Source organism: Bos indicus, chromosome 22 (genome assembly GCF_029378745.1).
Source record: "Bos indicus isolate NIAB-ARS_2022 breed Sahiwal x Tharparkar chromosome 22, NIAB-ARS_B.indTharparkar_mat_pri_1.0, whole genome shotgun sequence".
Lineage (NCBI taxonomy): Eukaryota > Metazoa > Chordata > Mammalia > Artiodactyla > Bovidae > Bos > Bos indicus.
The window spans coordinates 11,539,616-11,565,751 of NC_091781.1; the positions used below are offsets into that span (position 1 = coordinate 11,539,616).

Here is a 26,136-nt window from a genome sequence, read left to right on the forward strand (position 1 = left end):
CCGCAACTAGAGAAAAGCCTGAGCAGCAATGAAGATCCAGCACAGCCAAAAATAAATTAATTAAAAATTCTAAGAAATTTTACTTTAGCCATTCTGTTAGGTTATCCCATCTCTGTTGAATTGCTTTTGTACCTTTGTCAAAAATCACTGTGTTGCATTTGTGTGACTCTGTTTCTGGGTCTCTGTTCTGACGTGTATGTGTGTCTGTGTATCTGTCCCTCTTCTTATACCATACTGTCTTGATTACTGTAACTATATAATACGTCTTTAAATTGGGTTGTATGAATACTTCAACTTCATTCATCTTCTTTACTATTCTGTTGGTTATTTGAGGGCCTTCCTTTTTCATATACATTTTAAAATGGAAAAAAAAAACCCTTGGAATAAGCTTGTCTATGTGTGCAAAATACCTTGTGAGGATTTTAATAGGAATTTCATTAAACCTGTTTGAAGTCAATTAGGAGAGTACTGACATCTTTACTACATTGATTTTTCTAATTCATGAACATGGTATCTCTCCAATTATTTAGGTCTTTTTTGTTTGGTTTGGTGTTTTATGATTTTCGGCATATAGATTTTGTTCTTATTTCACTTTGGGGGAACTTGTAAATGATACTGTTTTAAGATTTTGGTTTCTACTTTATTTTTAGTATCTAGAAATGCAGTTGATTTTTGTGGGTTGATCTTTTATCTTGCAACCTTGCTAAGCTCTCTTATTAGTTGAAGAAGCTTTTCTTATGTGGACAGTCACGACCTCTACAAACAGGGACAGATTTATTTTTTTCTCATCTGAAAGTGAAAGTGTTAGTCACTCAGTTGTATCCAGCTCTTTGTGACCTCATGGACTGGGACTCTCCAGACTCCTCTGTCCATGGGATTCTCCGGGCAAGAATACTAGAGTGGGTTGTCACTTCCTTCTCCAGGGGATCTTCCTGACCCAGGGATTGAACTTGGGTGTCCTGAATTGCAGGCAGATTCTTTACCATCTGAGCCATCAGGGAAACCCAATCTAATCTGGATACCTTTTATTTCTTTTCCATGCTTTATTGTGTTGTCTAGGACTTCCAGTGATATATTGAATAAAAGTGATAAGAATGAACATCCTTGCCTTTTTCTCAATCTTAGAGGGAAGCCAGTCTTTCTTCAGTATGATGTGAGCTGTAACTTTTTTCTGTAGATGTTCTTTATGAGGTTGAAGAAATTCCCCTCTAATCCTTGTTTACTGAAAGTTTTTTTTTAATCATGAATGCTTTTGGATCTTTAGAAAATGTTTTTTGCATCAGTTGATATGATCTTATGACCTTTCTTCTTTAGCCTGTTGATGTAGTGTATTACACTGTGTGCTTTGTTTGTTTTTAATATTACACCAAAGTAGCATACCTGGAATACATACTGCTCTGGAATTGCTGAATTGCTGGATTCAATTAGCTGATACTTTGTTAAGGATTTTGCAGCTAAATTCATGAAAGGTATTTGTAGGTTTTTTTTTTTTTTTTTTTTTTTTCTTGTGACGTCTTTGTTTACTTTTGGTGTTTGTAATACTGGCTTCATTAAATGAGCTGGAAAATATTCCTGCTTATTCTATTTTTTCTAAGTTGTTGAATTATGAGTTAAAGTTGTTAGTAGTTGTTCTTTTTAAAAGAGATCAAGATATGTCACATAACATAAAACTAACCATTTTACTTCAAATGACCATTATATCTATTACTGTGGGTAAGAATCCCTTAGAAGAAATGGAGTAGCTCTCAGAGTCAACAAAAGAGTCAGAAATGCAGTACTTGGGTGCAGTCTCAAAAATGACAGAATGATCTCTGTTCATTTTGGAGGCAAACCATTCAATATCTCGATAATCCAAGTGTATCCCCCAAACACTAATGCTTAAGAAGATTACGTTGAATGGTTCTATGAAGACCTACAAGACCTTCTATAACTAACATCAAAAAAAAAAAAAAATGTCCTTTTCATCATAGGGGCCTGGAATGCAAAAGTGGGAAGTCAAGAGATACCTGAAGTAACAGGCAAGATTGGCCTTGGAATACAAAATAAAGCAGGGTAAAGGCTAACAGAGTTTTTCCAAGGGAACTCACTGGTCATTGCAAATACTTTCTTCCGGCAACACAAGAGATGACTCTACACATGGACATCACTAGATGGTCAGTACTGAAATCAGATTGATTATATTCTTTGCAGCCAAAGATAGAGAAACTCTATACAGTCAGCAGAATTAAGACTTGGAGCTGACTGTGGCTCAGATCATGAGCTCCTTATTGCAAAATTCAGACTTAAATTGAAGAAAGTAGGGAAAACCACTAGACAATTTAGATATGACCTAAATCAAATCCCTTATGATTATACAGTGGAAGTGATAAATAGATTCAAGGGATTAGATCTGATAGAGTGCCTGAAGAACTATGGATGGAGGTTCATGACATTGTACAGGAGGCAGTGATCAAGACCGTCCCCAAGAAAAAGAAATGCAAAAAGGCAAAATGGTTGTCTGAGGAGATCTTACAAATAGCTGAGAAAAGAAGAGAAGCAAAACTCAAAAAAGGAGAAAAGGAAGGATAAACCCATCTGAATGCAGAGTTCCAAAGAATACCAAGGAGAGATAAGAAAGCCTTCCTTGTGATCAGTGCAAAGAAATAGAGGAAAACAACAGAATGGGAAAGACTAGAGATCTCTTCAAGAAAATAAGAGATTCCAAGGGAACATTTCATGCAAAGATGGGCACAATAAAGGACAGAAATGGTATGGACCTAACAGAAGTAGAAGATATTAAGAAGAAGTGGCAAGAATACACAGAAGAACTATACAAAACAGATTAGGACCCAGATAACCACGATGGTGTGATCACTCACCTATGGCCAGACATCCTGGAATGAGAAGTCAGGTGGGCCTTAGAAAGCATCTCTACGAACAAAGCTAGTGGAACTGATGGAATTTAAGTTGAGCTATTTCATATCCTAAAAGACGATGCTGTGAAAGTGCTGCACTCAATATGCCAGCAAATTTGGAAAACTCAGCAGTGGCCGCAGGACTGGAAAAGGTCAGTTTTTAATTCCAGTCCCAAAGAAAGTTAGTTCCAAAGAATGTTCAAACTACTGCACAACTGCACTCATCTCACACACTGGCAAAGTAATGTTCAAAATTCTCCAAGCCAGGTTTCAACAGTACCTGAACTGTGAACTTCCAGATGTTCAAGCTGGATTTAGAAAAGGCAAGGGACCAATTAAGATAAATAACTTAATTTTTTAAAAAAAGAAAAGGCAGGGGAACCAGAGATCAAATTGCCATCATCTATTGGATCATTGAAAAAGCAAGAGAGTTCCAGGAAAACGTCTACATCTGCTTTATTGACTACGCCAAAGCCTTTGACTGTGTGGATCACAACAAACTCTGGAAAAATTCTTCAAGAGATGGGAATCCCAGACCACCTGACCTGTGTCCTCACAAATCTGTATGCAGGTCAAGAAGCAACAGTTAGAACCGAACATGGAACGATGAACTGCTTCCAAATTGGGAAAGGAGTACGTCAAGGCTGTATATTGTCACCCTGTTTATTTAACTTATATGCAGAGTACATCATGCGAAATGCTGGGCTGGATGAAGCACAAGCTGGAATCAAGATTGCCAGGAGATAAGCAATATCAATAACCTCAGATATGCAGATGATACTACCCTTATGGGAGGAAGTGAAGAAGAACTAAAGAGCCTCTTGATGAAAGTGAAAGAGGAGAGTAAAAAAGCTGGCATAAAACTCAGCATTCAGAAAAACAAAGGTCATTGCATCTGGTCAGTGGAAACAATGACAGACTTTATTTTCTTGGGCTCCAAAATCACTGAAGATGGTGACTGCAGCCATGAAATTAAAAGACGCTTGCACCTTGGAAGAAAAGCTATGACCAACCTAGATAGCATATTAAAAAGCAGAGACATTGCTTTGCCAACAAAGGTCCATCTAGTCAAAGCGATGGTTTTTCCAGTAGTCCTGTATGGATGTGAGAGCTGGACTGTAAAGACAGCTGAGTACTGAAGAATTGATGCCTTGAACTGTAGTGTTGGAGAAGACTCTTGAGAGTCCCTTGGACTGTAAGGAGATCCAACCAGTCAATCCTAAAGGATATCAGTCCTGGGTGTTCATTGGAAGGACTGATGTTGAAGCTGAAATGCCAATATTTTGGCCACCTGATGTGAAGAACTGACTCATTGGAAAGGACCCTTAATTCGGGAAAGATTGAAGGCAGGAGGAGAAGGCAATGACAGAAGATAAGAAGGTTGGATGGCATCACTGGCTCGATGGACATGAGTTTGAGCAAGCTCCAGGGGTTGGTGATGGACAGGGAAGCCTGACGTGCTGCAGTCCAATAGGGTCGCAGAGAGTTGGAAATGACTGAGCGAATGAACTGACTGAACCATTTCTAAGTGTAAAACTTAGTGTTTTTTTTCTTTTTTAGTATATTTGCAGTGTTTTGCATCCATCTTCATTGTCTTATTCCAGATCATTTTCCTCACCCCAGAAAGAAATCGTATTCATTAAGCAGTAACCTCCCATTCTCCTCTTATCCTAGCCTTTGGTAACCACTAATCTGTTTTCTGCATTTAGGGATTTGCCTATTCTGGATATTGCATAGATATAGAGTCATAGAATATGTGGTTTTTTGTGATTGCTTTATATCACATAGTGTGTTTTCAATGTTCATGCATGTTGTTGCATGTATCAGTACTTGCTCCTTGGCTTATGGTCCCATTACTCTGACTTTTGCTTTCATTGCTTCACCTTCTCTGACTTGACACTCCTGTGCCTCTTCTATAAAGACCCTTGTGAGTACATTGGGCTCACCCAGATAATCTGGGATCATCTTTCCACCCTTATTTTAATAACATTTGCAAAGTCTTTTTGCCATTTATACCTAGAGCCAGACATCCTGGAATGTGAAGTCAAGTGGGCTTTAGGAAGCATCACTACGAACAAAGCTAGTGGAGGTGATGGAATTCCAGTTGAGCTCTTTCAAATCCTGAAAGATGATGCTGTGAAAGTGCTACACTCAATATGCCAGCAAATTTGGAAAACTCAGCAGTGGCCACAGGACTGGAAAAGGTCAGTTTTCATTCCAATCCCAAAGAAAAGCAATGTCAAAGAATGCTCAAACTACCGCACAATTGCACTCATCTCACACGCTAGTAAAGTCATGCTCAAAATTCTCCAAGCCAGGCTTCAGCAATACATGAACCGTGAACTTCCAAATGTTCAAGCTGGATTTAGAAAAGGCAGAGGAACCAGAGATCAAATTGCCAACATCCGCTGGATCATGGAAAAAGCAAGAGAGTTCCAGAAAAAACATCTATTTTTCCTTTATTGACTATGGCAAAGCCTTTGACTGTGTGGATCACAATAAACTGTGGAAAATTCTGAAAGAGATGGGAATATCAGACCACCTGACCTGCCTCTTGAGAAACCTATATGCGGGTCAGGAAGCAACAGTTAGAACTGGACATGGAACAACAGACTGGTTCCAAATAGGAAAAGGAGTACGTCAAGGCTGTATATTGTCACCCTGCTTATTTAACTTATATGCAGAGTACATCATGAGAAACGCTGGGCTGGAAGAAGCACAAGCTGGAGTCAAGGAAAAAGCATAGCCTTTTTCTATGCCAGGAGAAATATCAATAACCTCAGATATGCAGATGACACCACCCTTATGGCAGAAAGTGAAGAGGAACTAAAGAGCCTCTTGATGAAGGTGAAAGAGGAGAGTGAAAAAGTTGGCTTAAAGCTCAACATTCAGAAAACGAAGATCATGGCATCTGGTCCCATCACTTCATGGGAAATAGATGGGGAAACAGTGGAAACAGTGTCTGACTTTTATTTTTCGGGGCTCCAAAATCACTGCAGATGGTGATTGCAGCCATGAAATTAAAAGACGCTTACTCCTTGGAAGGAAAGTTATGACCAACCTAGCTAGCATATTCAAAAGCAGAGACATTACTTTGCCAACAAAGGTCCGTCTAGTCAAGGCTATGGTTTTTCCTGTGGTCATGTATGGATGTGAGAGTTGGACTGTGAAGAAAGCTGAGCGCCAAAGAATTGATGCTTTTGAACTGTGGTGTTGGAGAAGACTCTTGAGAGTCCCTTGGACTGCAAGGAGATCCAACCAGTCCATTCTGAAGGAGATCAGCCCTGGGATTTCTTTGGAAGGAATGATGCTAAAGCTGAAACTCCAGTACTTTGGCCACCTCATGCGAAGAGTTGACTTACTGGAAAAGACCTTGATGCTGGGAGGGATGGGGGCAGGAGGAGAAGGGGACGACAGAGGATGAGATGGCTGGATGGCATCACCGACTTGATGGACGTGAGTCTGAGTGAACTCCGGGAGTTGGTGATGGACAGGGAGGCCTGACGTGCTGCGATTCATGGGGTCGCAAAGAGTCGGACATGACTGAGGGACTGAACTGAACTGAACTTTGCCATTTATGGTAACATTTACTAGTCTGAAGGATTAGAATGTGGTTATCTTTGGAGAGGGGGTTGGTTAATTATTCCACCTACCACAGGGATTTTAGAGTTTTTACTATTATCCCATTTCTCCCTGAGTCTCTGTTTTTTTTTTTTTCAGTCTCTCTGTTTTAAATTGAGTAAAACTATTGACTTTATCTTCAAGTTCACTAAATTTATCTTATTTTATCTTTATTTTTCTATTGAGCTTCTCCAGGAAGTTTTTTTTTTTTTGGAAATTATATGTTTCAGTTATGTAATTTCCAGTTGATACTTTAAAAAAATATAACTTCTCTTTCTTTGTTGAGATTTTTACATTTTTAAAATTTGTTTTCAGATAATTCTTAACTGTTTATTGAAGCATTTTTGTGATGGCTACTTTAAAATTCTTGTCAGAAATTCCAACTAGTGATTCATTTTGGTGTTTGCATCAGTGTGATTGTCTTCTCATTCAAGTGTGTTTTTCCTGGCTCTTGTTGAGACAATGTGATTTTCTTTTTTTAAATTATATTCTGGACATTTAGGATATTAATTTTAGAAGACTCCTGATCCTATTTAAAATTTCTATTTGAGTAGGCAGTTACTCTGCTTGGGTTTAATGTGTAAGTCCTGGCCTACTTTTGTGAGCTCTGTAATTCCTGTGATACTTGAGTTTTCAGAATTCTGGCAGTGCTGTTCTCTGCTTTATTCTTCTAGCCCCGCAGGGACTCCTGTTTAATCTCTACAGGTGTTACCTGGACTGACCGGTGGGTGTCTGTTCAGTTCCCCCAGCCCCCCAGCCGCCACCCCAGGTGTGGGGCAGGGAACTAGTTGTCCCTTTGGTGAATCTGGTCTACCATTCTCTGGGTGTGGGGTGCAGATGCTGCTGATGCTCATGCTGTGGACTGGCTGGGTTGTCCCGATGGGGTTTGAGAAATTGTCTTCTAGATTGCTACTGAGCTTCCCCTTTCACAGTACTTTGTCCAGAAAGGATGTTTTGCATTTGTTTGTTTATTTGTCTTTCTATCCTGGTTGGTGGTTCTGGGAGGCAAGCTCTTCTGGTGTCCACTCGTGGATAGGTAGGAGATAAAAGAAAAACCCAGGTAGCTCACAATGATGCTTTTCTGCACATCCTGAGGGTCCTAGCCAGTCCATCTACTTCTTTCTACCTCTCTGATTGTCTGCTTCAGATTATCTTTATGATTGTTGAATTATTTGTACGATATTTAGTTGTATTTAGAAGAGAAGAGCAGGGAAATGTGAGCCTATACTGTAATATTCTAGAACTTCTAGAAGTCTAACGATTTTTATTTCGGTGTGTGTGTGCTGGTACTTATTGATAGTTCTATGAATGGTCAAGACTTTTGCTTTTACTGACACCCTACTTTTCAGAGTGTTTCTCTGCATCTGTTGTTGAGTATTAAGAACAAGTTAAGAATTATTCTTTTGTTTAAATTGTGTGCCCTTAAATTGTGTAGGAGTCAGAAATGTCTTGTAATCACTGCCTCTTTTTATTTATTCATTTTATTTATTTATCTTTAGGGAGTGGAGCAACGGCTGTGGTCCAAGCAGCGTATTGTGCCCCTAAAAAGGAGAAAGTGGCAATCAAACGGATAAACCTTGAGAAATGTCAGACTAGCATGGATGAACTCCTGGTATGCACTTCTCATATTTCTTGTATATTCATGTTAGAGTGGGAAATAACTTGAAGTTTTTTACTTTTTTAAAAATAAACTTGTGATTTCTTCATTAATAAGTATTGCTTATTGTAAAATTCATAAAATCCAAGTAACTAGAGAGGAAGAAAATTAGTTACAATTCTCTCATTCTGAGGTTGACACTAAATGTGCTATAAGTGCACCTTTAGTCATCTTTGTATTTTTATGATGAGAATATCATATACTTGTTCTTGTCTTTAAAAAATTTATCATAGAATTCTATGTCTATAAATATGAATATAGTTTTCAATAGGTATGTAGTGTTCTGTTGAATATTTCATCTAACCTGTTCTCTGGTACTGAATGATTTTTGTGTCCTCTTTATTGTTATAAACAATGCTTGCTTACTTCTTTCTCTCTTTAAAATAGTATCATGCAGTTGTGATTCCTGGGTCAAATGGAGCATCCTTTAAAGGGCTTTGGCCTTCTAGGAACGTGGGCCCAATCTACATTCTGACCATTGATGCAGGATAAGAGATAGAATGACCCAGCAGCATTAGCTCCTCCTAAGGTCAGGAAGAAGAGAGGGGGCCCCAAGAATCTACAGCTGTATGAGATTTCTGCGGTGTTAAGAACCATCAACACAGGGATTGTTTTGCAGTTCTTTATACTCCATGACACCTGGAGTAGTTTTAAGTATGTAGTATGTAGTAAGTATTCAGCAAGCGAAATAAGATAGTTTTTCCACATCATTTGATTTTTCAAATCCTCAACTTCTTTGGCTTAAAATGGAAATATATCTATCTGCTTCTGCTTTGTATACCGCATGAGGTTTTTCTTGAAGATCAAATGTTACAGTACTGGAAAACCATAAACCACCACTCAAATGTGAACTAATATAGTTAAATTGTTAAATAATTTCTCTAAGATCATGCACAGTTATAGTAGAAAGGGCAGAAACTAGGACTGGGATGATTTGTCAGTCCAGAATTTTTTTCCATTGTCCCAGATTGGGTTTAATTTGTAGTGTAACTCTGATATAGAGATAATATAATTATATGTCGACCTTTCAGCAGATGAGGCAGATGTATTTCTTCAGGAATTGGTAACGTATATGCAGAAGCTGAAGAACTGGGTTGCTAGAGTGATCTTGAGCTGTTCGGTGAGAGAACATGTACTTGGAAGGAGATGCTGATTGAAACACTATGTGGCGAACTTGGGTTTACAGCTGCCAGCAAGGACCTTAGAGCACCACTTGGACATGTGAACTGCAGTGATCATAACAGAGGCCTAAATTGTAAACTAATTCTTATTAAAGAAAAACAGTATTTTTAATCCATATATTAACACTGGAATTTGAGAAGTCCAATATGAATTCCTGTCATTTGCCAGTTACTTTTCATAATCCATAAGGATGGTATAAAGAAGAATGAAAGTGTTATTATTTACTACTTTATGACTAAAGCAACTAAGGCTCAAAGTTTAAATAACTTGACTACATTCATATGATGGTAATAGCAAACACCTTTTCAGTACTAGGCGTTAAAGTGTACTTTAACCTCATAAACATCTCTGAGATAGGTAGTAGCTCTCCTCTGTAGATGAGGGAATTAAATCATGATAAGCAACAGAGTCTGGACTAAAAAATCAGGTTTTTATGACTCAAGTCTACTATTTTTTTTAACTTCATAAAATACTAATAAAATGATTAAATCCTAGTTTAAAAGTGTAAAGAGCATCTCTTCTCAAAAATCATTTGACATTCTTAAAAGTAATATTTGTGTTATTACACTAAGGCCTTACTTTTAGAGGAATGCAAATTTGATATAGCTTAGTAAAAGGAAAGAAATTGGTTAGACCTTTATAAAATGTGTGTACATATTCCAGAAATCTTTACATTGCATATATAGTATTTGCAAATCAACAAATAATAAAGATGGGGGGAAGTGATTTAAAGTGACTTTAGAATAATTGGCTTTCTTTAAATAATTGGTGCATATGCAGGTAGGATTCCAATCAACCCTGAACAAGCATCAGAAATATAAAAGAATGCCTGATTTGTGGTATTTGTGGTAGTGTTATGACTTGAGATCTAAGTGCCAGTGGCTCTGTATCTAAAAGATACAAAGGCCTTCAATTTATCTTTTAAAAAAATTATCAGCTCAGCATACTCAACTTTTGATGTTGTGATTGTAAGATTTTTTTTCAAAACTGTCTTCATTATAATGCAGAAAGGATGCTCTGGGTTCTCCAGAGAGTACTGATGTAAACCAATTACAGGTGTGTATTGTGTGTGACAGTTACTAGTGAGAAGGCAGTATATTACTCCTTTCTCTTGTCAAAATGTTTTCTTCTCAGACAACCTTTGCAAAAAGTGTGATCACAAAACCAGCTGTCAGATAGTAGTACATTTGTTTTCTCCAGAGATTTTACTCACAGACTCTAGGAAAGGCATAGAATGCAGATGATTGAGATTTTTCTGTCCTCTGATAAATGCTTGGACTAGATTCATTGGACAAACATCTGAAGGGACAATTAAGAGGCTTAAAATGTCTTTTCTTCTATCATAAAGCTCACAATCTGGTTGAAGAGTTAAGGTTCTTGTCTGCTGTACAAGGCAGAGTGTGACAGTGCCTCGGAAAAGTTTGAATACTATGTTGAAGTACAAGGTAGAAGCGAACTCCCAGTTATGAAGATGAAGGCCTTTGTGGAGATGTTTGTGTCCTGGGCCACCTGGGCTGGGAAGACTTTGAAGAGGCAGAGATGGAGACCCTGCTGATCAGGGGTTCAAAATCAGCAAAGGATAGCATATTATCTAATAATGTTATAAATATGTTGATAAAATATATATTATATATATATTAATGTAACTGACATGTTTTCATAAAACAGTTCTTAATTATATTATGTGGAATGCACTCTGATTTTTTATCCTGTTTTCGTCTATTTTTAATGTGATGCACCAAGTTTGTTTCATGACCCATATGTGTTGCATCTCATAGGTTGAGGAACACTGGATTGCACAAAGAGATATTGAGACTCTAAATTTAGGAAATGACAATGGAAAGAAAGACACAAATTCTGTCAAAATTTTATAGATGGGAAAGTTGTTAGTTCTAGAATGAGCACTTTATGACAGCAGAGACTGTTCACTCTGAATAAATGAATGAATAAATTAACATTACTTGGGGAATGACTCAGTAGTGTGAAGTGAAGGAAAATCAACTATGTTGGAGTAATTAGAAAACCAGGGGGATTGCAACACTATTTATAGTAGTTAGAACATGGATGCAACCTAGTGTTCATGAACAGATGAATGGATAAAGAAGCTGTGGTGCATATATACAATGGAATATTACTCAGCCATGAAAAGGAATGCATTTGAGTCAGTTCTAATGAGGTGGACGAACCTAGAGCCTGTTATACAGAGTGAAGTAAGTCAGAGAAAGATAAATATCATGTACTAACACATATATATGGAATCTAGAAAGATGGCACTGAAGAATTTATTTGCAGGGCAGCAATGGAGAAACAGACAGAGAATAGACTTCTGGACATGGGAAGAGGGGAGGAGAGAGTGAGATGTATGGAAAGAGTAACATGAAAACTTACGATACCATAGGTAAAATAGATAGCCAGTGGGAATTTACTATATGACTCGGGGAACTCAAACAGGCTCTGTGACAATCTAGAGGGGTGGAACGGGAGGGAGGTTCAAGAGGGAGGGGACATACATATACCTATGGCTGATTCTTGTTGATATTTGACAGAAAGCAACAAAATTCTGTAAAGCAATTACCTTCAATTAAGAAATAAATAAATTTTAAAAAAAGGGAAAAGAAAGCCAGAGGGCAAAGAATAGAAATCAAGATGAATGAGTTTTAAAAAGGAGTGAACAATGGTCATTAAAACATGGCTTTAGAAAGCCTGAGGTGGAGCACTAAAAATTCCAGACAAAGATCTGGTACTAGCAGACATATAGGACTGTCAGGAAAGCATTTTCATGACTAGGAGTGGAAGCACTTACGAGTGTTGAGGAAGCTGCTGGGAAATTTGAGTCAGAATGAGGCACATGGGATCTTTGTTGCAGCATGCAGGCTTAATTACCCTGTGGCATATGGCATCTTAGTTCGCTGACCAGGGATCGAACCCATGTCTCCTGCATTGGAAGGCAGGTTCTTAACCACTGTACCACCAGGGAAGGCCTACCACAATTTCTTTATTCATCTGTCAGTGTACATCTTGGTTGCTTCCATGTCCTGGCTATTATAAATAGTGGTACAGTAAACATTGGGGTATGTGTTGAATCCTAAATTCTTGAACACAGTTATAATTACCTGGGACTTATGATACGGTCCCAGGTAATTCAACAATGAAAACCCATAAAAACATTTATTTTTCCTATTTTAATGTTGGCCTTTCCTGTGGCTCAGTGGTAAAGAATCCTCCTTCAGTGCAGAAGAGGTGGGTTCCATCCCTGAGTTGAGAAGATCCCCTGGAGTAGGAAATGGCAACCACTCAAGTGTTCTTCCCTGGGAAATCCCATGGACAGAGGAGCCTGGTGGGCTATGGTCCATGGGGTCGCAAAGAACTGGACACGACTGAGCGCTTAAGCATGCAACAGGATTGTAATGTCAGTGTAGTAAAATTTTTTATAGGAAGTTTTCCCTGATTGTCAGTCCTAATTTTGGATGATTCACCTCTTCAGTGAAATCATATAGTATTTAGTACTTCTTCTATCAGACTTTATTCATATGTATTGTAAATTAGTATTTGTCTGACTTCTTCACCAGACCGTAAGTTTCATGAAGGTTCATCATTATACTAGTCCTGCACCTGGCATAAGGTGGGCACTTGGTAAATTTCTGTTGAAAGCATGACCTGTGTTTAGACAGGTTTACTCCTGTGTCTAAAATTTGTCTTGCATATTTCATCCTTTTCTTTTTTTCTGTAATTTTATGTGCTTTGCACCTTGTACTGCTATAATATCCCACATCTTGTAAAACACAAACGTAGTTCCCACCCACTCTATGAAGACTTCTTGCTTTAACTGTTCTTTCCTCTGGAATTCTTGTAACATTTACCTCGTTTGGCATGTATATGCTGTCCTGTACATTCCCTCCTATGTGTACATATCTTATCTATTCAAGTCCTATATAACTGTGCCAATAGGCAGGTGTTTATTACTTTAGTTCCTCTTCCTTATCCTTCATATTTACTTAGCTTTTAGTACAGAAGACTGTGCTAGTAACTTAGTGGGTAGCAAAAATGCACACAACAAAGTCCTTGCCATAAAAGAACTTACATTCGCGTAGAGAAGATGAGAAGAGAAGGAATCCCTTTCGTTGAACACTTCTTATGAATCAGGAATTTGGAGCAACTTTTACCCAGTTGATCTTACTGAACAAATACCAAGGGTGTAGGGCTTATTTACATCAATAAGTAAAAAGCTGTATAAAGTGCTGTAGGATTTCATTCATTCAGCAAATATTTATTGAGGGTAGACTGTGTGCCACGCACAATGATAAGTGCTAGTAATACAGAGTCTAATCTCTCATTGAGCTTACAGTTTTGTGAGGGATGCAGAAAAATAAACAGGCAACTACAGTATGGTATGATAATTGCCACCATGTGTAGGAATCCACTTTTAAGTACTTGCTTGGTTGACGTTCTCAGTTCCACAGGGGAAGACAGGCAAATAAGCATCCAATTTTCTATCCATACATATGTGCTATAATGTGAGGAGATGTGCACAGAGCTTAGAAGCCAAGAGAAGGGACATGTCACTAAACCTGGGAAGCTGGGTGGAAGTGGTATTTTGGCTGAGATTGGCAGGGTGATTTGGTGTTTTTAGCTGGATGAAAATGAGGAAAGTATACTTTAGGCTGAGGCAGCAATAGGGTTAAATGTGCGTAATTAGAAGCAGCATGGCTCACTTGAAGTTACTATGGTAGGACTGGGGTGTGTTGAGGGTAGTTTCAGTGAAGGCAGTGGGAATAATGGAAAGATAAGCAGGGCCATGACCACAAGACTTCTATAAGGCATCTTATCACACCAAATCTAATTTAAATTCATTAACTGAGAATAGTGTAAGCTTAGACTTTGGGCTCAGGTTTCTACTTTTGGTTTAGTTTATGACCTCTTTAAAGTGAGAACTGTTAATCATTTCACAAAAATGAGGTGAAACAATTTTGGGGAAAAAAAGCACCAAACAAAAAACCACTCTCTGTTTATTAGTAATTATCCTCTGTGACTGTAAAACCTGATTTCCCAAGATTTCTGCAGGGACACCCTGAAGTACAAAATGTGTCCCAGTGGAGGCCTCTGTGGTACTGTGCCAAGGTGTGATAAATAGTACATCTCTGGTTTCAGAGATCACTGTTTAATGAGTGAAAGGAGTAGGAATCAGAATGGACTGAGGGAAACCAAGTGGTTTTTTGGTTTAACCATTCTTGAAGAGATCAGAACCATGAAAATCCTAAAAAGGTTGTGACATAGTCTTTGGAATTCCCAAATCTGGATTCAGTAAATTCTAATGTTGTTTTAGGCTTGCATATAACGAATCACCATGTTTTCTCTTCTTTGTAGAAAGAAATCCAAGCCATGAGTCAGTGCCATCACCCTAATATTGTGTCTTACTACACATCTTTTGTGGTAAAAGATGAGCTGTGGCTCGTCATGAAGCTGTTAAGTGGAGGTGAGTAGAGTACAATGAAATGCCAACTTTCATGGTTTGGAAAGTAAATACAGATGTTTTCTTTGGTTTGGTTTTCATGGACATGCATTTGAGGAGATACTGAGATTACAGTATCTAACAATACTAGTGTACAAGGTGAGACAAGTCACATGTTGCATTTGGTTGTCATGCTTCTTCAATTTCTCTCAATCTAGGATGGTTCCCTCCTACTTCCTCTCTTCCATTTCACAAACTTATGAAAGGTCTGGTTTGAAGGGTCTATCTTGTAGGATGTTCCACATTCTAGATTTATCTGGTTATTTCTTCCTGGTGATGTTTAACTTGATTTATATTCCTCTGTTTCCTACAAGGACTTCCCTGGTGGCTCAGATGGTAAAGTGTCTGCCTACAAGGCAGGAGACCGCTTCAATCCCTGGGTTGGGAAGATCTCCTGGAGAAGGAAATGGCAACCCACTCCAGTATACAGATTAAAAATTAGACCCAAAGGGTTATTTAGACAGAGTATTTTGTAGGTGGTGCTGTGTACTTCACATTGCATCACGTCAAGAAGTAGTATTTGCTATCTGGTTATATCTTTAATAGTGATGTTGATTTTGATTGCTGAAAATTATGACAGCCAGGCCTCTCCATGGAAAAGTTGGCTTTATTTCCCTTTGCAGCTAGCAGGTAGTCTTTGGGATGATACTTTGGCACTGTGAGTATCCAGTTCCCCAAGTCTTTGATCTAATGTTTTTAATATCCATTAACAATCCTTGTTTGAATCAATTATTTTGTCAGAGGTTGCAGAATGGTAATTTTTTCTTTTTTTTTGTATTAACATTTATAAAGTGGCATTCTTCGCTGTAAAGGAACTTTCCTTTATTAACTGGGACTTTTTGATTACTCTATACTGTAATTCCTACTGAAAGAAGGTGAAGTCGCTCAGTTGTGTCGTGTCTGACTCTTTGTGGCCCCATGGACTGTAGTCTACCAGGGTCCTCTGTTCATGGGATTTTTCCAGGCAAGAATACTGGAGTGGGTTGCCATTTCCTTCTCCAGGGGATCCTCCCAACCCAGGGATTGAACCTGGGTCTTCTGCATTGTGGGCAGACGCTTTGCTGCTGCTGCTGCTGCTAAGTCACTTCAGTCGTGTCCGACTCTGTGGGACCCATAGACAGCAGCCCACCAGCTCCGCCGTCCCTGGGATTCTCCAGGCAAGAACCCACTGGAGTGGGTTGTCATTTCCTTCTCCAATGCATGAAAGTGAAAAGTGAAAGTGAAGTCGCTCAGTCGGCAGACACTTTAGACAGGATAAATGTGTTTTTTTAAGGACCAGTTTTCACAGTAAAGAATTAGTTTAATAATCACTGCCATTGACTTTTTTTTCTTTTTTCCCACTGAGTGATGCTTTCTTTTTTGAAGTATTACTATATAAACTCAAGGATTTTTTTCATATATTCAGTGCCTTTCAATCAGTTACACTCTTTTTTTTTTTTTTCGATGCTCAGGTTATCCAAAATTTTGTTAGTGGAAGTCTCTTCAAACATACTGTGGTGTCCTTTTGACATGATCCGTCGATCTTTGATAACCTTGATTTTTGGTTCAGTATAAATGGTTCACATTTATGTTGCCTTTCGTAGAATCAGCCAATATTCTAAGGAGCCCTGAACCTTTTTATGGGGAATGTATTCAGAAAGCATAACTTGGATATCTGAGTACTGCTACTATTTTGTCCTTGATTCTGTTTGGAAGAGCTTGGAAATATAGCATATTAAAACAAATCATAATTTGACATTAGTAATTCCAATTCAGATTTAACATTGCAGACCTTTAAAACTTTAAAAATTATACTCGAATCTCTTTTCTCTTACACAGAAAATTTTGGTCCCCTGTATTAACATAATTACTGTATCCTGCACTATTGTGTATACAATTATTTCTGCTTTAGTCCTTAGAATAAAATGTAAGTATTGCTAATTGCAAACAGTGGACCCTTAGTATGTATAGATTGAAGATTTTGTTATGGTTGCCCAGAAGTCCATGCCATATAATAAATTAGACATTTTGCTACAACATGGATTTGAATGATGTGGCAAGATAGGACAAGTGAGTGATGGAGCTGCCCAACTTTCCCATCACTTTGCTGCTTGTTTGCATATATATTTAACATGGGAGCATTATTTTCCATTTTCGATTGTAGTGTAGGATTACAGGAAAGAGAATCCATGTTTGTTATTTTAATACCATTACTCATCGAACACCTTACTTCCCCAGGGAAGCTTTAAAGAAAAGTCTGTAGGCTTTAGAATTAAATTCTAGATTTTCTGCTTAGTGGTTATGTCCCTAGGCAAACTCTTTGAACTCTTTAAACCTATTTACTTATCTGTTAAATGGGGATGCCTTTCCTGCATTTCAGGGTACTAGGGAGGAGTAAGTGAGGTGACTTTGTAAAGCATCCACCACTGTGCTGACATGTAGTAGGTGCACAAGAAATTTTAGTCATTAATAATAATGATCCCTTGTTATTTGATGCTTTTCAGTGTAGCCAGAATCACCTTTTTGTTTCAATCCCATTAGTGACACACTGGAGAAACTGGATTGCTTTGTTAAAGGCCCTGTTCATATGATGGTTGGAAGCCTTGCTAACACCAACCACCTTTCAAGATGGTGGTCAAGCATGGTTCTTTCAGTATGGACAGATATGGGAATATTAGGTAATACTGTTCGTTATTGATCACCTATAGCATAATTTTCTTTATATGTAATTTGCAAAATGTGTAATACAGAGTTTTCAATGTCTTGCTAAAAAGTCCTCTGATGAAATAGGGATAAATTGTCTGCTTGATTCTCTCATCCATAGCTGTATGCCAGTCCATCCTTTCTGCTACTTATAAGCAGAATGCCTTAAACAAAAAAATTTTTTTTTTTTTTTTAAAGAATTCCCATTCCTCTCTCAGTGAGTATATGTCCTGATCACAAGGCAGGATATGGTATATGTAGCTGGGTGGGATATTTTTGAAATGTACCTTTCTGTTCTTCCAGGTCTTAAGTTTCCTGGGATGGTGCCCAGTTTTTCCAGCATAGCACTCAGCAGATTTCCTGGGCAATAATTTTCAAATATGTTGCAAGCATTAATTCTTTTAAAAATTACTTTTAATTTTATGAGTCAACATAATCTTATATCTAAATGTTTACTTTTAAAATATTAAAAATTTTGCATCTTTTTTAGGAAAGTGTAGTCTTTTGTAGTTTTATTTTTTATTTTTTTAATAATACTATAATACTTTAATACATATAATACTTTAATAATACTATATCACATATTTTCTGTTTTTAAAATTTTTTACTACCTATTATTTCTTTTTTTTTTTAATTTTATTTTATTTTTAAACTTTACATAATTGTATTAGTTTTGCCAAATATCAAAATGAATCCACCACCGGTATACATGTGTTCCCCATCCTGAACCCTCCTCTTTTGTAGTTTTAAAGTGAACACATTTAAACTGAAGAGATACATTAAGCAATATGTAGAAAACAAAAAATAGAACTAAGCAAAGCAAAAAAACTTTTTTTGAATAGGAGGGAACTGTCAAGATAGCTCAGTTAAAATGCCTTTCATCAAATACTTATTGATTACCAATACATTGGTGAATCAATCAGTCAGTTCCTTGCTCTTATGGGTCTTACAACTAACAAGAAGAAGTTGCAGTTTAATAATTATAAGTGTGTCAAGTGCCATGAGGAGGTATCAGGTATCGTGGGAACGAGTATCAGGAGAACCTAACTACTGAGGGAGAATGGCTGTGATGGGACGGAGACCGCCTTCAGGAGCTGATGTTCTTCAGGAGCCTTGAAGAGTAGGTAACAACTAGCCAGGTGACATGGATGTGGAGGTGATGTCAAGGGAAAATGGGAGAAAGACCCAGAGAGAGGGAGCACTGTACTGGGGGTGAGTGCAGGCAAGATGGAGGAGAGTGGTGTGTCTTGGGATCTGATAAGGAAATCACAGCTAGAGCAGAGAGAGTGAGAGATGGGGACCACTGAGAAGCAGGGGCTCCATCTGAATAATTTATAAATATAAATAGCCAGAGTTAACACAAATATGTATAGGCCACATTCTTTCATATAACTTTTCCTTTCATACTAATTTTTCCTTTAAAACGCATATTTTTGATTTAGCAGCATTGTACTGATGTAGAATTTAATAATCTAATTAAATTGTAAAATGAACTGCAACTGGCACTCTTAAGCCCATGGACCAGAAGGACATCATGCTTAAAATAAGTTGAAATGTGCCTATTACAATTACTTTATAATGCTTTCTTATAACTATGATATTCTTATCTTTTGTTAATTAAATAATTGGAACTTATGTTGAATGTTGAAATTTATTAGTATAGAAGGTTAATCTTTAGAAATTAGAACCACTTTCTATCTAAATAGCTATTGAGCTAAATAGCTATTTCTACCATTTATTTCTACCATTTATTAGCTATTTCTACCATTATTACCATTTCTACCATTTATTAGCACCAAACTGCAATATAAGATTTTTAGAAATTAAAGTAATTAAGAAATCTTCTGAAAGGAAAAGATAAAGAAGAATCTGTAGGCTTTAAAGGGAGGAACTATAGAAATGCAGAAATCTAATTTAAATTCACTGTCTTAGTGAATTACTTTGTGATTTAAGGATGCTCTCATCTTTGTCATCTTCTGAGAGAGGAAAAAGTATGGGACTTCTTTGACCCTGAGCATGACCCAGGTAAAAAATGCGTGGTATTGTGAGTGACAAATTTTGGATGGTCAAGCAACAATGAGGGTATGTCTGCTGATTTGAAATGAAATACTCAGAGCAAGCAAATTTTGGCTCCTTTTAAAACTTATATGGCTTAGGAAGACATAAGCAGCACCCAGTGGCTAAAGATTGATTAAAACTTGGTAAAAATACTGGTAACTAAAATGGACTCAGAGTGTTTTTTCATAAAAATAAACTGAGGACATAAACATGTTGACTGAGTGATTAATTTGATTGAGCTATAATAGTCAGATTTAACAAATGTCTTGAACCAGCAACTGCTTCACCACTTTTTCAATATCATTTTAATGTTTAGTAATGATTTTCTTGGACAGTAAAAGTTTTTCACTGTTTTTTAAAATGTTCCGTGCCATAGACTATGAAGGCAGACGTGAGATAGTTTGGGGAGTAGATGATCTACACTTTAATTTTTTGCTTTATTAAAAAATTTGTATCAAATCCCTCTTGTTTTCTATTATTTGATTTACTTGCATTCACTTTAAAAAATTCTTGGGTTTCAGTGGACAATATAGGTTGTTTAAAGTGCAACTTCTTGGGCCCTACCTCAGATCTCTTGAATGGCAATCTATAAGATCTGGGAATCAGCATTTTTAGCTAGTTTGCTAAGTAATTTCTTAATGTATTAAAGTTTGAAAACAAATTATCCCTATAGAACACTTTTTGCAGATTATACCCAAGGACATAGTATTTTATATGCTGATACAGGCTTCCTTCCTTGTTCCTTTTCTTTAAATCTTAATTTGAATCATCCAGTGATAGTTTTCTTTTGCTTAGCATATTTTACCTTCGTCTTTCTCTTAGTTTATATAAAGAATTGTATATAATTTCTATATTTCAAGAGGGGGGATTATAGGCATTGTGGAAGATGCTGGAAGATGCTGAGGAAATCATTTGGGAAAGAAGGGGGAACCTTCCAGGACCAATATTTGTCAGTTAAGGTTGTAGATCTTAGTGGCATGACCATCTCTTCACCTATAAAAATCATATTGTTGGGAGACTAAAACTGATAAGACAACTTATCCCAGGGAAGAAGGGGCTTTTTATATACCCTTGTTTGGGTATATCCATTCTGGGCATAATCTGGGGATGTGTGTTGCTTTAATTTCCCTATTAATCACTGGGTGATGTGAAATTAATAGAAATCTAAGATTTTCGAAAGGAGTTCCTGCTTCAGACTCATTTAAAATGCATACCTGGTAGCTTTAATGTGCCCTAGGGTCTTTGTTGCCCCTTTTTTTTGATCTCCCAGACTAGAAGGTCCCTGAAAGTCAGCAGTCATGCTCTGTGGATCTGGACATACTCTGTGGCACCTAGTTCTAGATCTCATATAATATGACTTAACTATTGAATGAAAAAATTGTGATTTTAATTCCTAGTAGGAGTTTTCCCCTTTGCATTCCTTATTGTAGATATTCTTTACAGACATTTAACTCAGTTGGCATTTATATGTATGTTTTCTTACTGAACAGTTCTTAATGTGGCCTGGATTTCTCAGAAGAATGAAATACCTGGCCAGTTGGTATAGTTACTTTGCTCTGGGGGTCAATGTGTGATTGGTTAAACTAAACAGAACAAAACTTGTTCCTTAGTTCCCCTCTTTGTGGATCGTAGTCTTATGAATCCCAGAAATAAAGAGGGAGAAAATCTTTAAAAAGTTACCAAGAATCTGAAGTCTCCCATTATTTGTCTACAGAGAACAAACAGCCTTTCTCCTGCTAGAGGTGGGGTGTGGTAGTTGCCTTGCTTTCTAGGATGGGGAGGGTGGGATCTGGGAATCTTATTCTGCTTTATATGCGTTTTCAACCAGTTTTCCTGTGTTCAAACCTTTCCATCAGTAACCCTTCACATCCTTATGCGTTGTCTAAGGTGTTTGTGTTCTGAGCCTTTCTGGGACTCAAGGGAAGGGATCTACGTTTTCCTGACTGATACACCTCCTCTGCAGGCACTGAAGTTTCCAATTTTTCCCCCTGCATACTCAAAGTTACTTTTTCTGCTTTCTGTCTTTCAGAAAATTAATGATGTATCTCTTTTGTTATCTTCTTCTTTTCTTTTTTATTCTGGATTTATGTCCTTTTTGTCAGGCTTATCAAGTTGGTGGATTTCAAGTGGGAGCTGAAGTAAATGTGTTCAGTTCTCTCATGTTTTCAAGGATTCCATCTAGACCATTTCTTTCCCTCTATTGGAAATATATTTTTTTTGTTTTTAAGTGTGTGCAATAAAAAACACCCACAAGGGCAAGTTTTCAACAGAAACATTTGCCAAGAAATGGACATTCAGTGTTTTCAGTGTACTTTATGTTATATTCCAGACTCCTTGGCACAATTTTTAATATTGGAGATTATTTTGTTTTGGTTCTTTGATCTTATGGGCTATTGTACCGCCAGAAATCCTACTGATCTCTAGCAAGCCTTTTTTTTTATGGTAGATAACATTCTGTGATTCTAATTATTATGTGCTTAGTTGTTCAGTTATGTCTGACTCTTTGCAACCCTACGGACTATAGCCTGCCACACTCCTCTGTCCATGGGGATCTTCCAGGCAAGAATACTGGAGTGGGTTGCCATGCCCTCCCCCAGGGAATCTTCTCAACCCAGGGATCGAACCCAGGTCTCCCACATTGCCCGCAGATTCTTTACCAGCTGATCCACTGGGGAAGCCCTTAATTATTATATTGGTGTGTTTTCCCTCCTTCTGATTTTTAGTAGGAGTATTATTTCCCATCCTGGGAAGAATGAGATTGATAATACATCTAGGCTGTTATTTAAAGAGAACTGCTACTTTTATTCCGTGCATATTTTTCTTTGTCTTACCTGTTTTATTTCTATTACTTATTAACCTGAAATATAATTTTAACCTTTAAATTAGTTTGCATACACATGTGATATTTGACCTGAATTTCAGTTGTGTTTTATATCTTTATTTAAACAATGTTGCATACTCTAATCTGATGTTAGAAACCTAAATTGGTTTGTTACATCTTTTGCTAAAGTGTTATTGACCAATATGGTTTACCTAGGGATTCTTCAGAGGTGATTTTAAAAATCCTCTATTACCTTTTTCAAATACTCATTAGATGTCCAAAGAAGATGCTGGTGTAACACTTCTGTTTGGATATTAGCAGGTTGCTTTCGGTTTTAGAGTAGAATTAATATATTATTAATTTTAAACTTTTATATTTCCTTATATTGCTATTTTTTCCTTCCTTTCCTACACAGCTAAGTTTATGAGAAGATTTACATGTGTTTTGATTTTTAAATGGCTCTGAATTTATATTGAATGAGTTAAAAAATTACTGAAAACATTTTATTCTCTTTTCAGGTTCTGTTCTAGATATTATTAAGCACATTGTGGCAAAGGGGGAACATAAAAATGGGGTCCTGGATGAAGCTACCATCGCTACAATACTCAAAGAAGTGCTGGAGGGTTTGGAATACCTGCATAAAAATGGACAAATTCACAGGTATGTAAAAGGTAGCACTCCTCTCTTTTGGATAAGTGCAGCAGTAGTTATGCTGTTTCATTTCATTGAGGCTATTCCTTGTTCTTTGGCACAGTTACCCATAATCTCTCAGGGTTAGCAGGGCTCTTGGTATTATATTATTAGTTCCAATACACTGTGGTTACACAGCTGCTGCTAAGTCGCTTCAGTCGTGTCCGACTCTGTGCGACCCCATAGACGGCAGCCCACCAGGCTCCCCGACCCTGGGATTCTCCAGGCAAGAACACTGGAGTGGGTTGCCATTTCCTTCTCCAGTGCATGAAAGTGAAAAGTGAAAGTGAAGTCGCTCAGTCGTGTCCAACCCTCAGCAACCCCATGGACTACAGCCTTCTAGGCTCCTCCATCCATGGGATTTTCCAGGCAAGAGTACTGGAGTGGGGTACCATTAAACATTTAAAAAATAACAAATGCTCTAGTCAAATTGGAAACTCAAAAATAAATTCCTAATTTCCTACCAGGAGTTAGTTGCCTTAATCAACTGATAATACTTTGGAATACTCCTTTATAATTTGTTTTATATCTTGAGTATTTTCTGAAATTATTAAAAGCTTTTGTAAAATAGCTTTTAAAATTAAACTTTTTTTTTTTTTTAATCAAATAACATTTGAAGAGCCATATAGCATTTCATAGCTCAAGTATTTCTGGCTCTTTATATCTATTCAGCCCCTGTGTATGGATAACAAGAATTGATATCTGTACAAATGGTGGCAGATTCTGTTAGTACAAATTTATTTAGTCCCTGGATTTGGTTTTCCTTCATTTGAAGATATATTTATTTCCCCATCATTTATTAAGGATAGTTTCCCTGGATATAAGAGTTTGTAGTTTACATTTCTTTTCTTTCAGCACTTGAAAGATATGTTACTTAATTCTGGCCATCATGGTTGCAGATAAGAAATCTCTTATGTGAATTGGTACAAATATGTTGCTTTTCTCTGGCTATTTTCAAGATTGTTTCTTTGTGGGACTTCCTGGTGGTTCAGTGGTTTAGGACTGTCCTCTCAATGCAGAAGGCACAGATTCAATATCTAGTCTGGGAGCTAAGATCCCCTGATGCTGCACAGCATAGCAAAAAAAAAAAAAAAAAAGCAACTGTTTTCTTTATCTTTGGTTTTCAGAAGTTTAATTATGATGTGTCTTAGTGTGGATTTCTTTAGGTCTATCCAGTTTGGGGTTCCCAAATTTCTTCAATCTAGGTTTTTGTCCTCACCAATTTTGGGAAGTTTTCAGCCATTATGTCTTTGAATACCTTTGTAAGCTATTTTCCTTCCTTTTTTTCTGGGACTCTAATGGTGGAAATGTTAGGTCTTTTGTTGTTGAACCATAATCCTTCTGGCTCAGTTTTCAACCTATTTTTTTCTGTGTTCAAATTGAGTAAATGTTCTTGATTTGCTTTGAAGTTTGCTGATTCTATCCTCTGTCCTCTCCATTCTACTCTGGAACCCATTCCTGGAGCTTTTATTTCTGTTACTGTAGGTTTTCAGTTAAATAATTTTTATTTGGTTCTTTTTACATTTTTAATTTTTTTTGCTGAGATTTTCTGTTTTTCATTTGAGAATTTCAAATTGCATGTTAGAAGCATTTTTATGATGGCTGGTTTAAAATTCTTGTCAAATAGTTCCAACATCTAATTCTTCTTCATGTTGATATCAGTCTTTCTGTTCCTGTTTCTTTTTGGCCATGCCACATGGCATGCAGGGGCTTAGTTCCCCGCCAGAGATTGAACCTGTGCCCCCTGCATTCGGAGCACAGTCTTAACCATTGAACCATCGGAAAAGTCCCTTAGATGTCTTTTCTTATTAATTTTTTCTGGTTCTTGGTATGTTGAATAATTTCTTAAAATTGTATCATGGATATTTTGGATATTATGTTAGAAGACTTTTGATCCTATTGAGATAATTAATATATATTGAAGTAATATATTTTAACAGGCAAATTTCCCTGATTTTGAGGCCCTCGCAGTGGTGGTCTGGTTTGTTCTGTTTTTGTAGCACTGCTGAGGCTCTCTTCTCGATTCCTGCTGATGCTACCCATGGGAGTAGAGTGCACTTGCCCAGGTCTGGTGCTGCTAGGTGGAAGGTGGGAGATAGTGGCTGTGCCTGTGAGTCTGTGAACACTTCCTTGGGCTCATCTTGTAGCCTGCCACCTGATGCTAGTTGGGCTCCCGTTCATTCTCTGGTACTGCCTGTGGACTTGAAAGGCACATTTTCTAGGTCACCTTTTGCTACTGGGTGACTTGGGAGACACTGGGTCTGGGTCATCTATTGCCACTGTGTAGAGGAGCTAAAGGTACCAGACCTGGGTCAGTCTCAGCTGCTGGCTGGAAGAATGGGAGGTATTGGCTGGGCCTGTCAGTGATGCTGGTATAGGCAGCATGGACCTATCTACACTAGATGTAGATTGGACAGTGAGTGAAGTTTCCTGTCTGGTCTTCATTGGCACCTCTGGTTCTGGCTTGATTGGTCAGCCTGAGACTCTGTAGTCCAGCTGTGTAATCAGGGATGAGGTCCCTGCTAGGTTTGGTGCTTCTTTGGCCACAAAGAGCAGGCTTAGAGCTTTTTTTTTTTTTTGATCTGTACTTGTTGACAGTTCTGTTTGCAAGACTGTAATACCCATTCCAGGATATATGAGATTAAAAGAAAACTCAGGGAGGTGGTATAGTACTATGTGAAAGTGGACTTGAATTCATTGTAAATGTGTAGAGCAGACTCTAGGGAAACCACAAAAAAAGGAAAAAAAGAATATGCCAAGAGAGGAGAGAAAAATAGAATTACGTAAAATGCTCAATTAAAATCAAAGAAGGCAGAAAGAGTGGAAGAACACAAGATATATATATATACCTAATATATATATAGATATATATCTTTAAAATCACCTACTTTTAAGGAACTACAAAAAGAACAGACTAAGCCCACAATTAGAAGGAAATTAAATAAAAACATCAAGAGTGAAAATATATGAAGTAACAGACTAAAAAGACAATTGAAAAGATCAATGAAATTAAGAACTGGTT

General features: G+C 37.4%; 1 protein-coding gene across 2 annotated transcripts in view; it reads left to right on the forward strand.

Annotated features, from left to right (window-relative positions):
- OXSR1 (oxidative stress responsive kinase 1) overlaps positions 1 to 26,136 on the forward strand; it is an 87,091-nt gene that overhangs the window by 8,799 nt on the left and 52,156 nt on the right. The window contains exons 2-4 of one of the 2 annotated variants that reach the window (XM_019984752.2): positions 8,015 to 8,127; positions 14,719 to 14,827; positions 22,943 to 23,084. In XM_019984752.2, the coding sequence (XP_019840311.1) occupies positions 8,015 to 8,127; positions 14,719 to 14,827; positions 22,943 to 23,084 (364 nt within the window). Of the gene's footprint in view, positions 1 to 8,014; positions 8,128 to 14,718; positions 14,828 to 17,383; positions 17,521 to 22,942; positions 23,085 to 26,136 lie in introns of those variants that run through there. The other variant, XM_019984753.2, reaches the window with a different exon arrangement.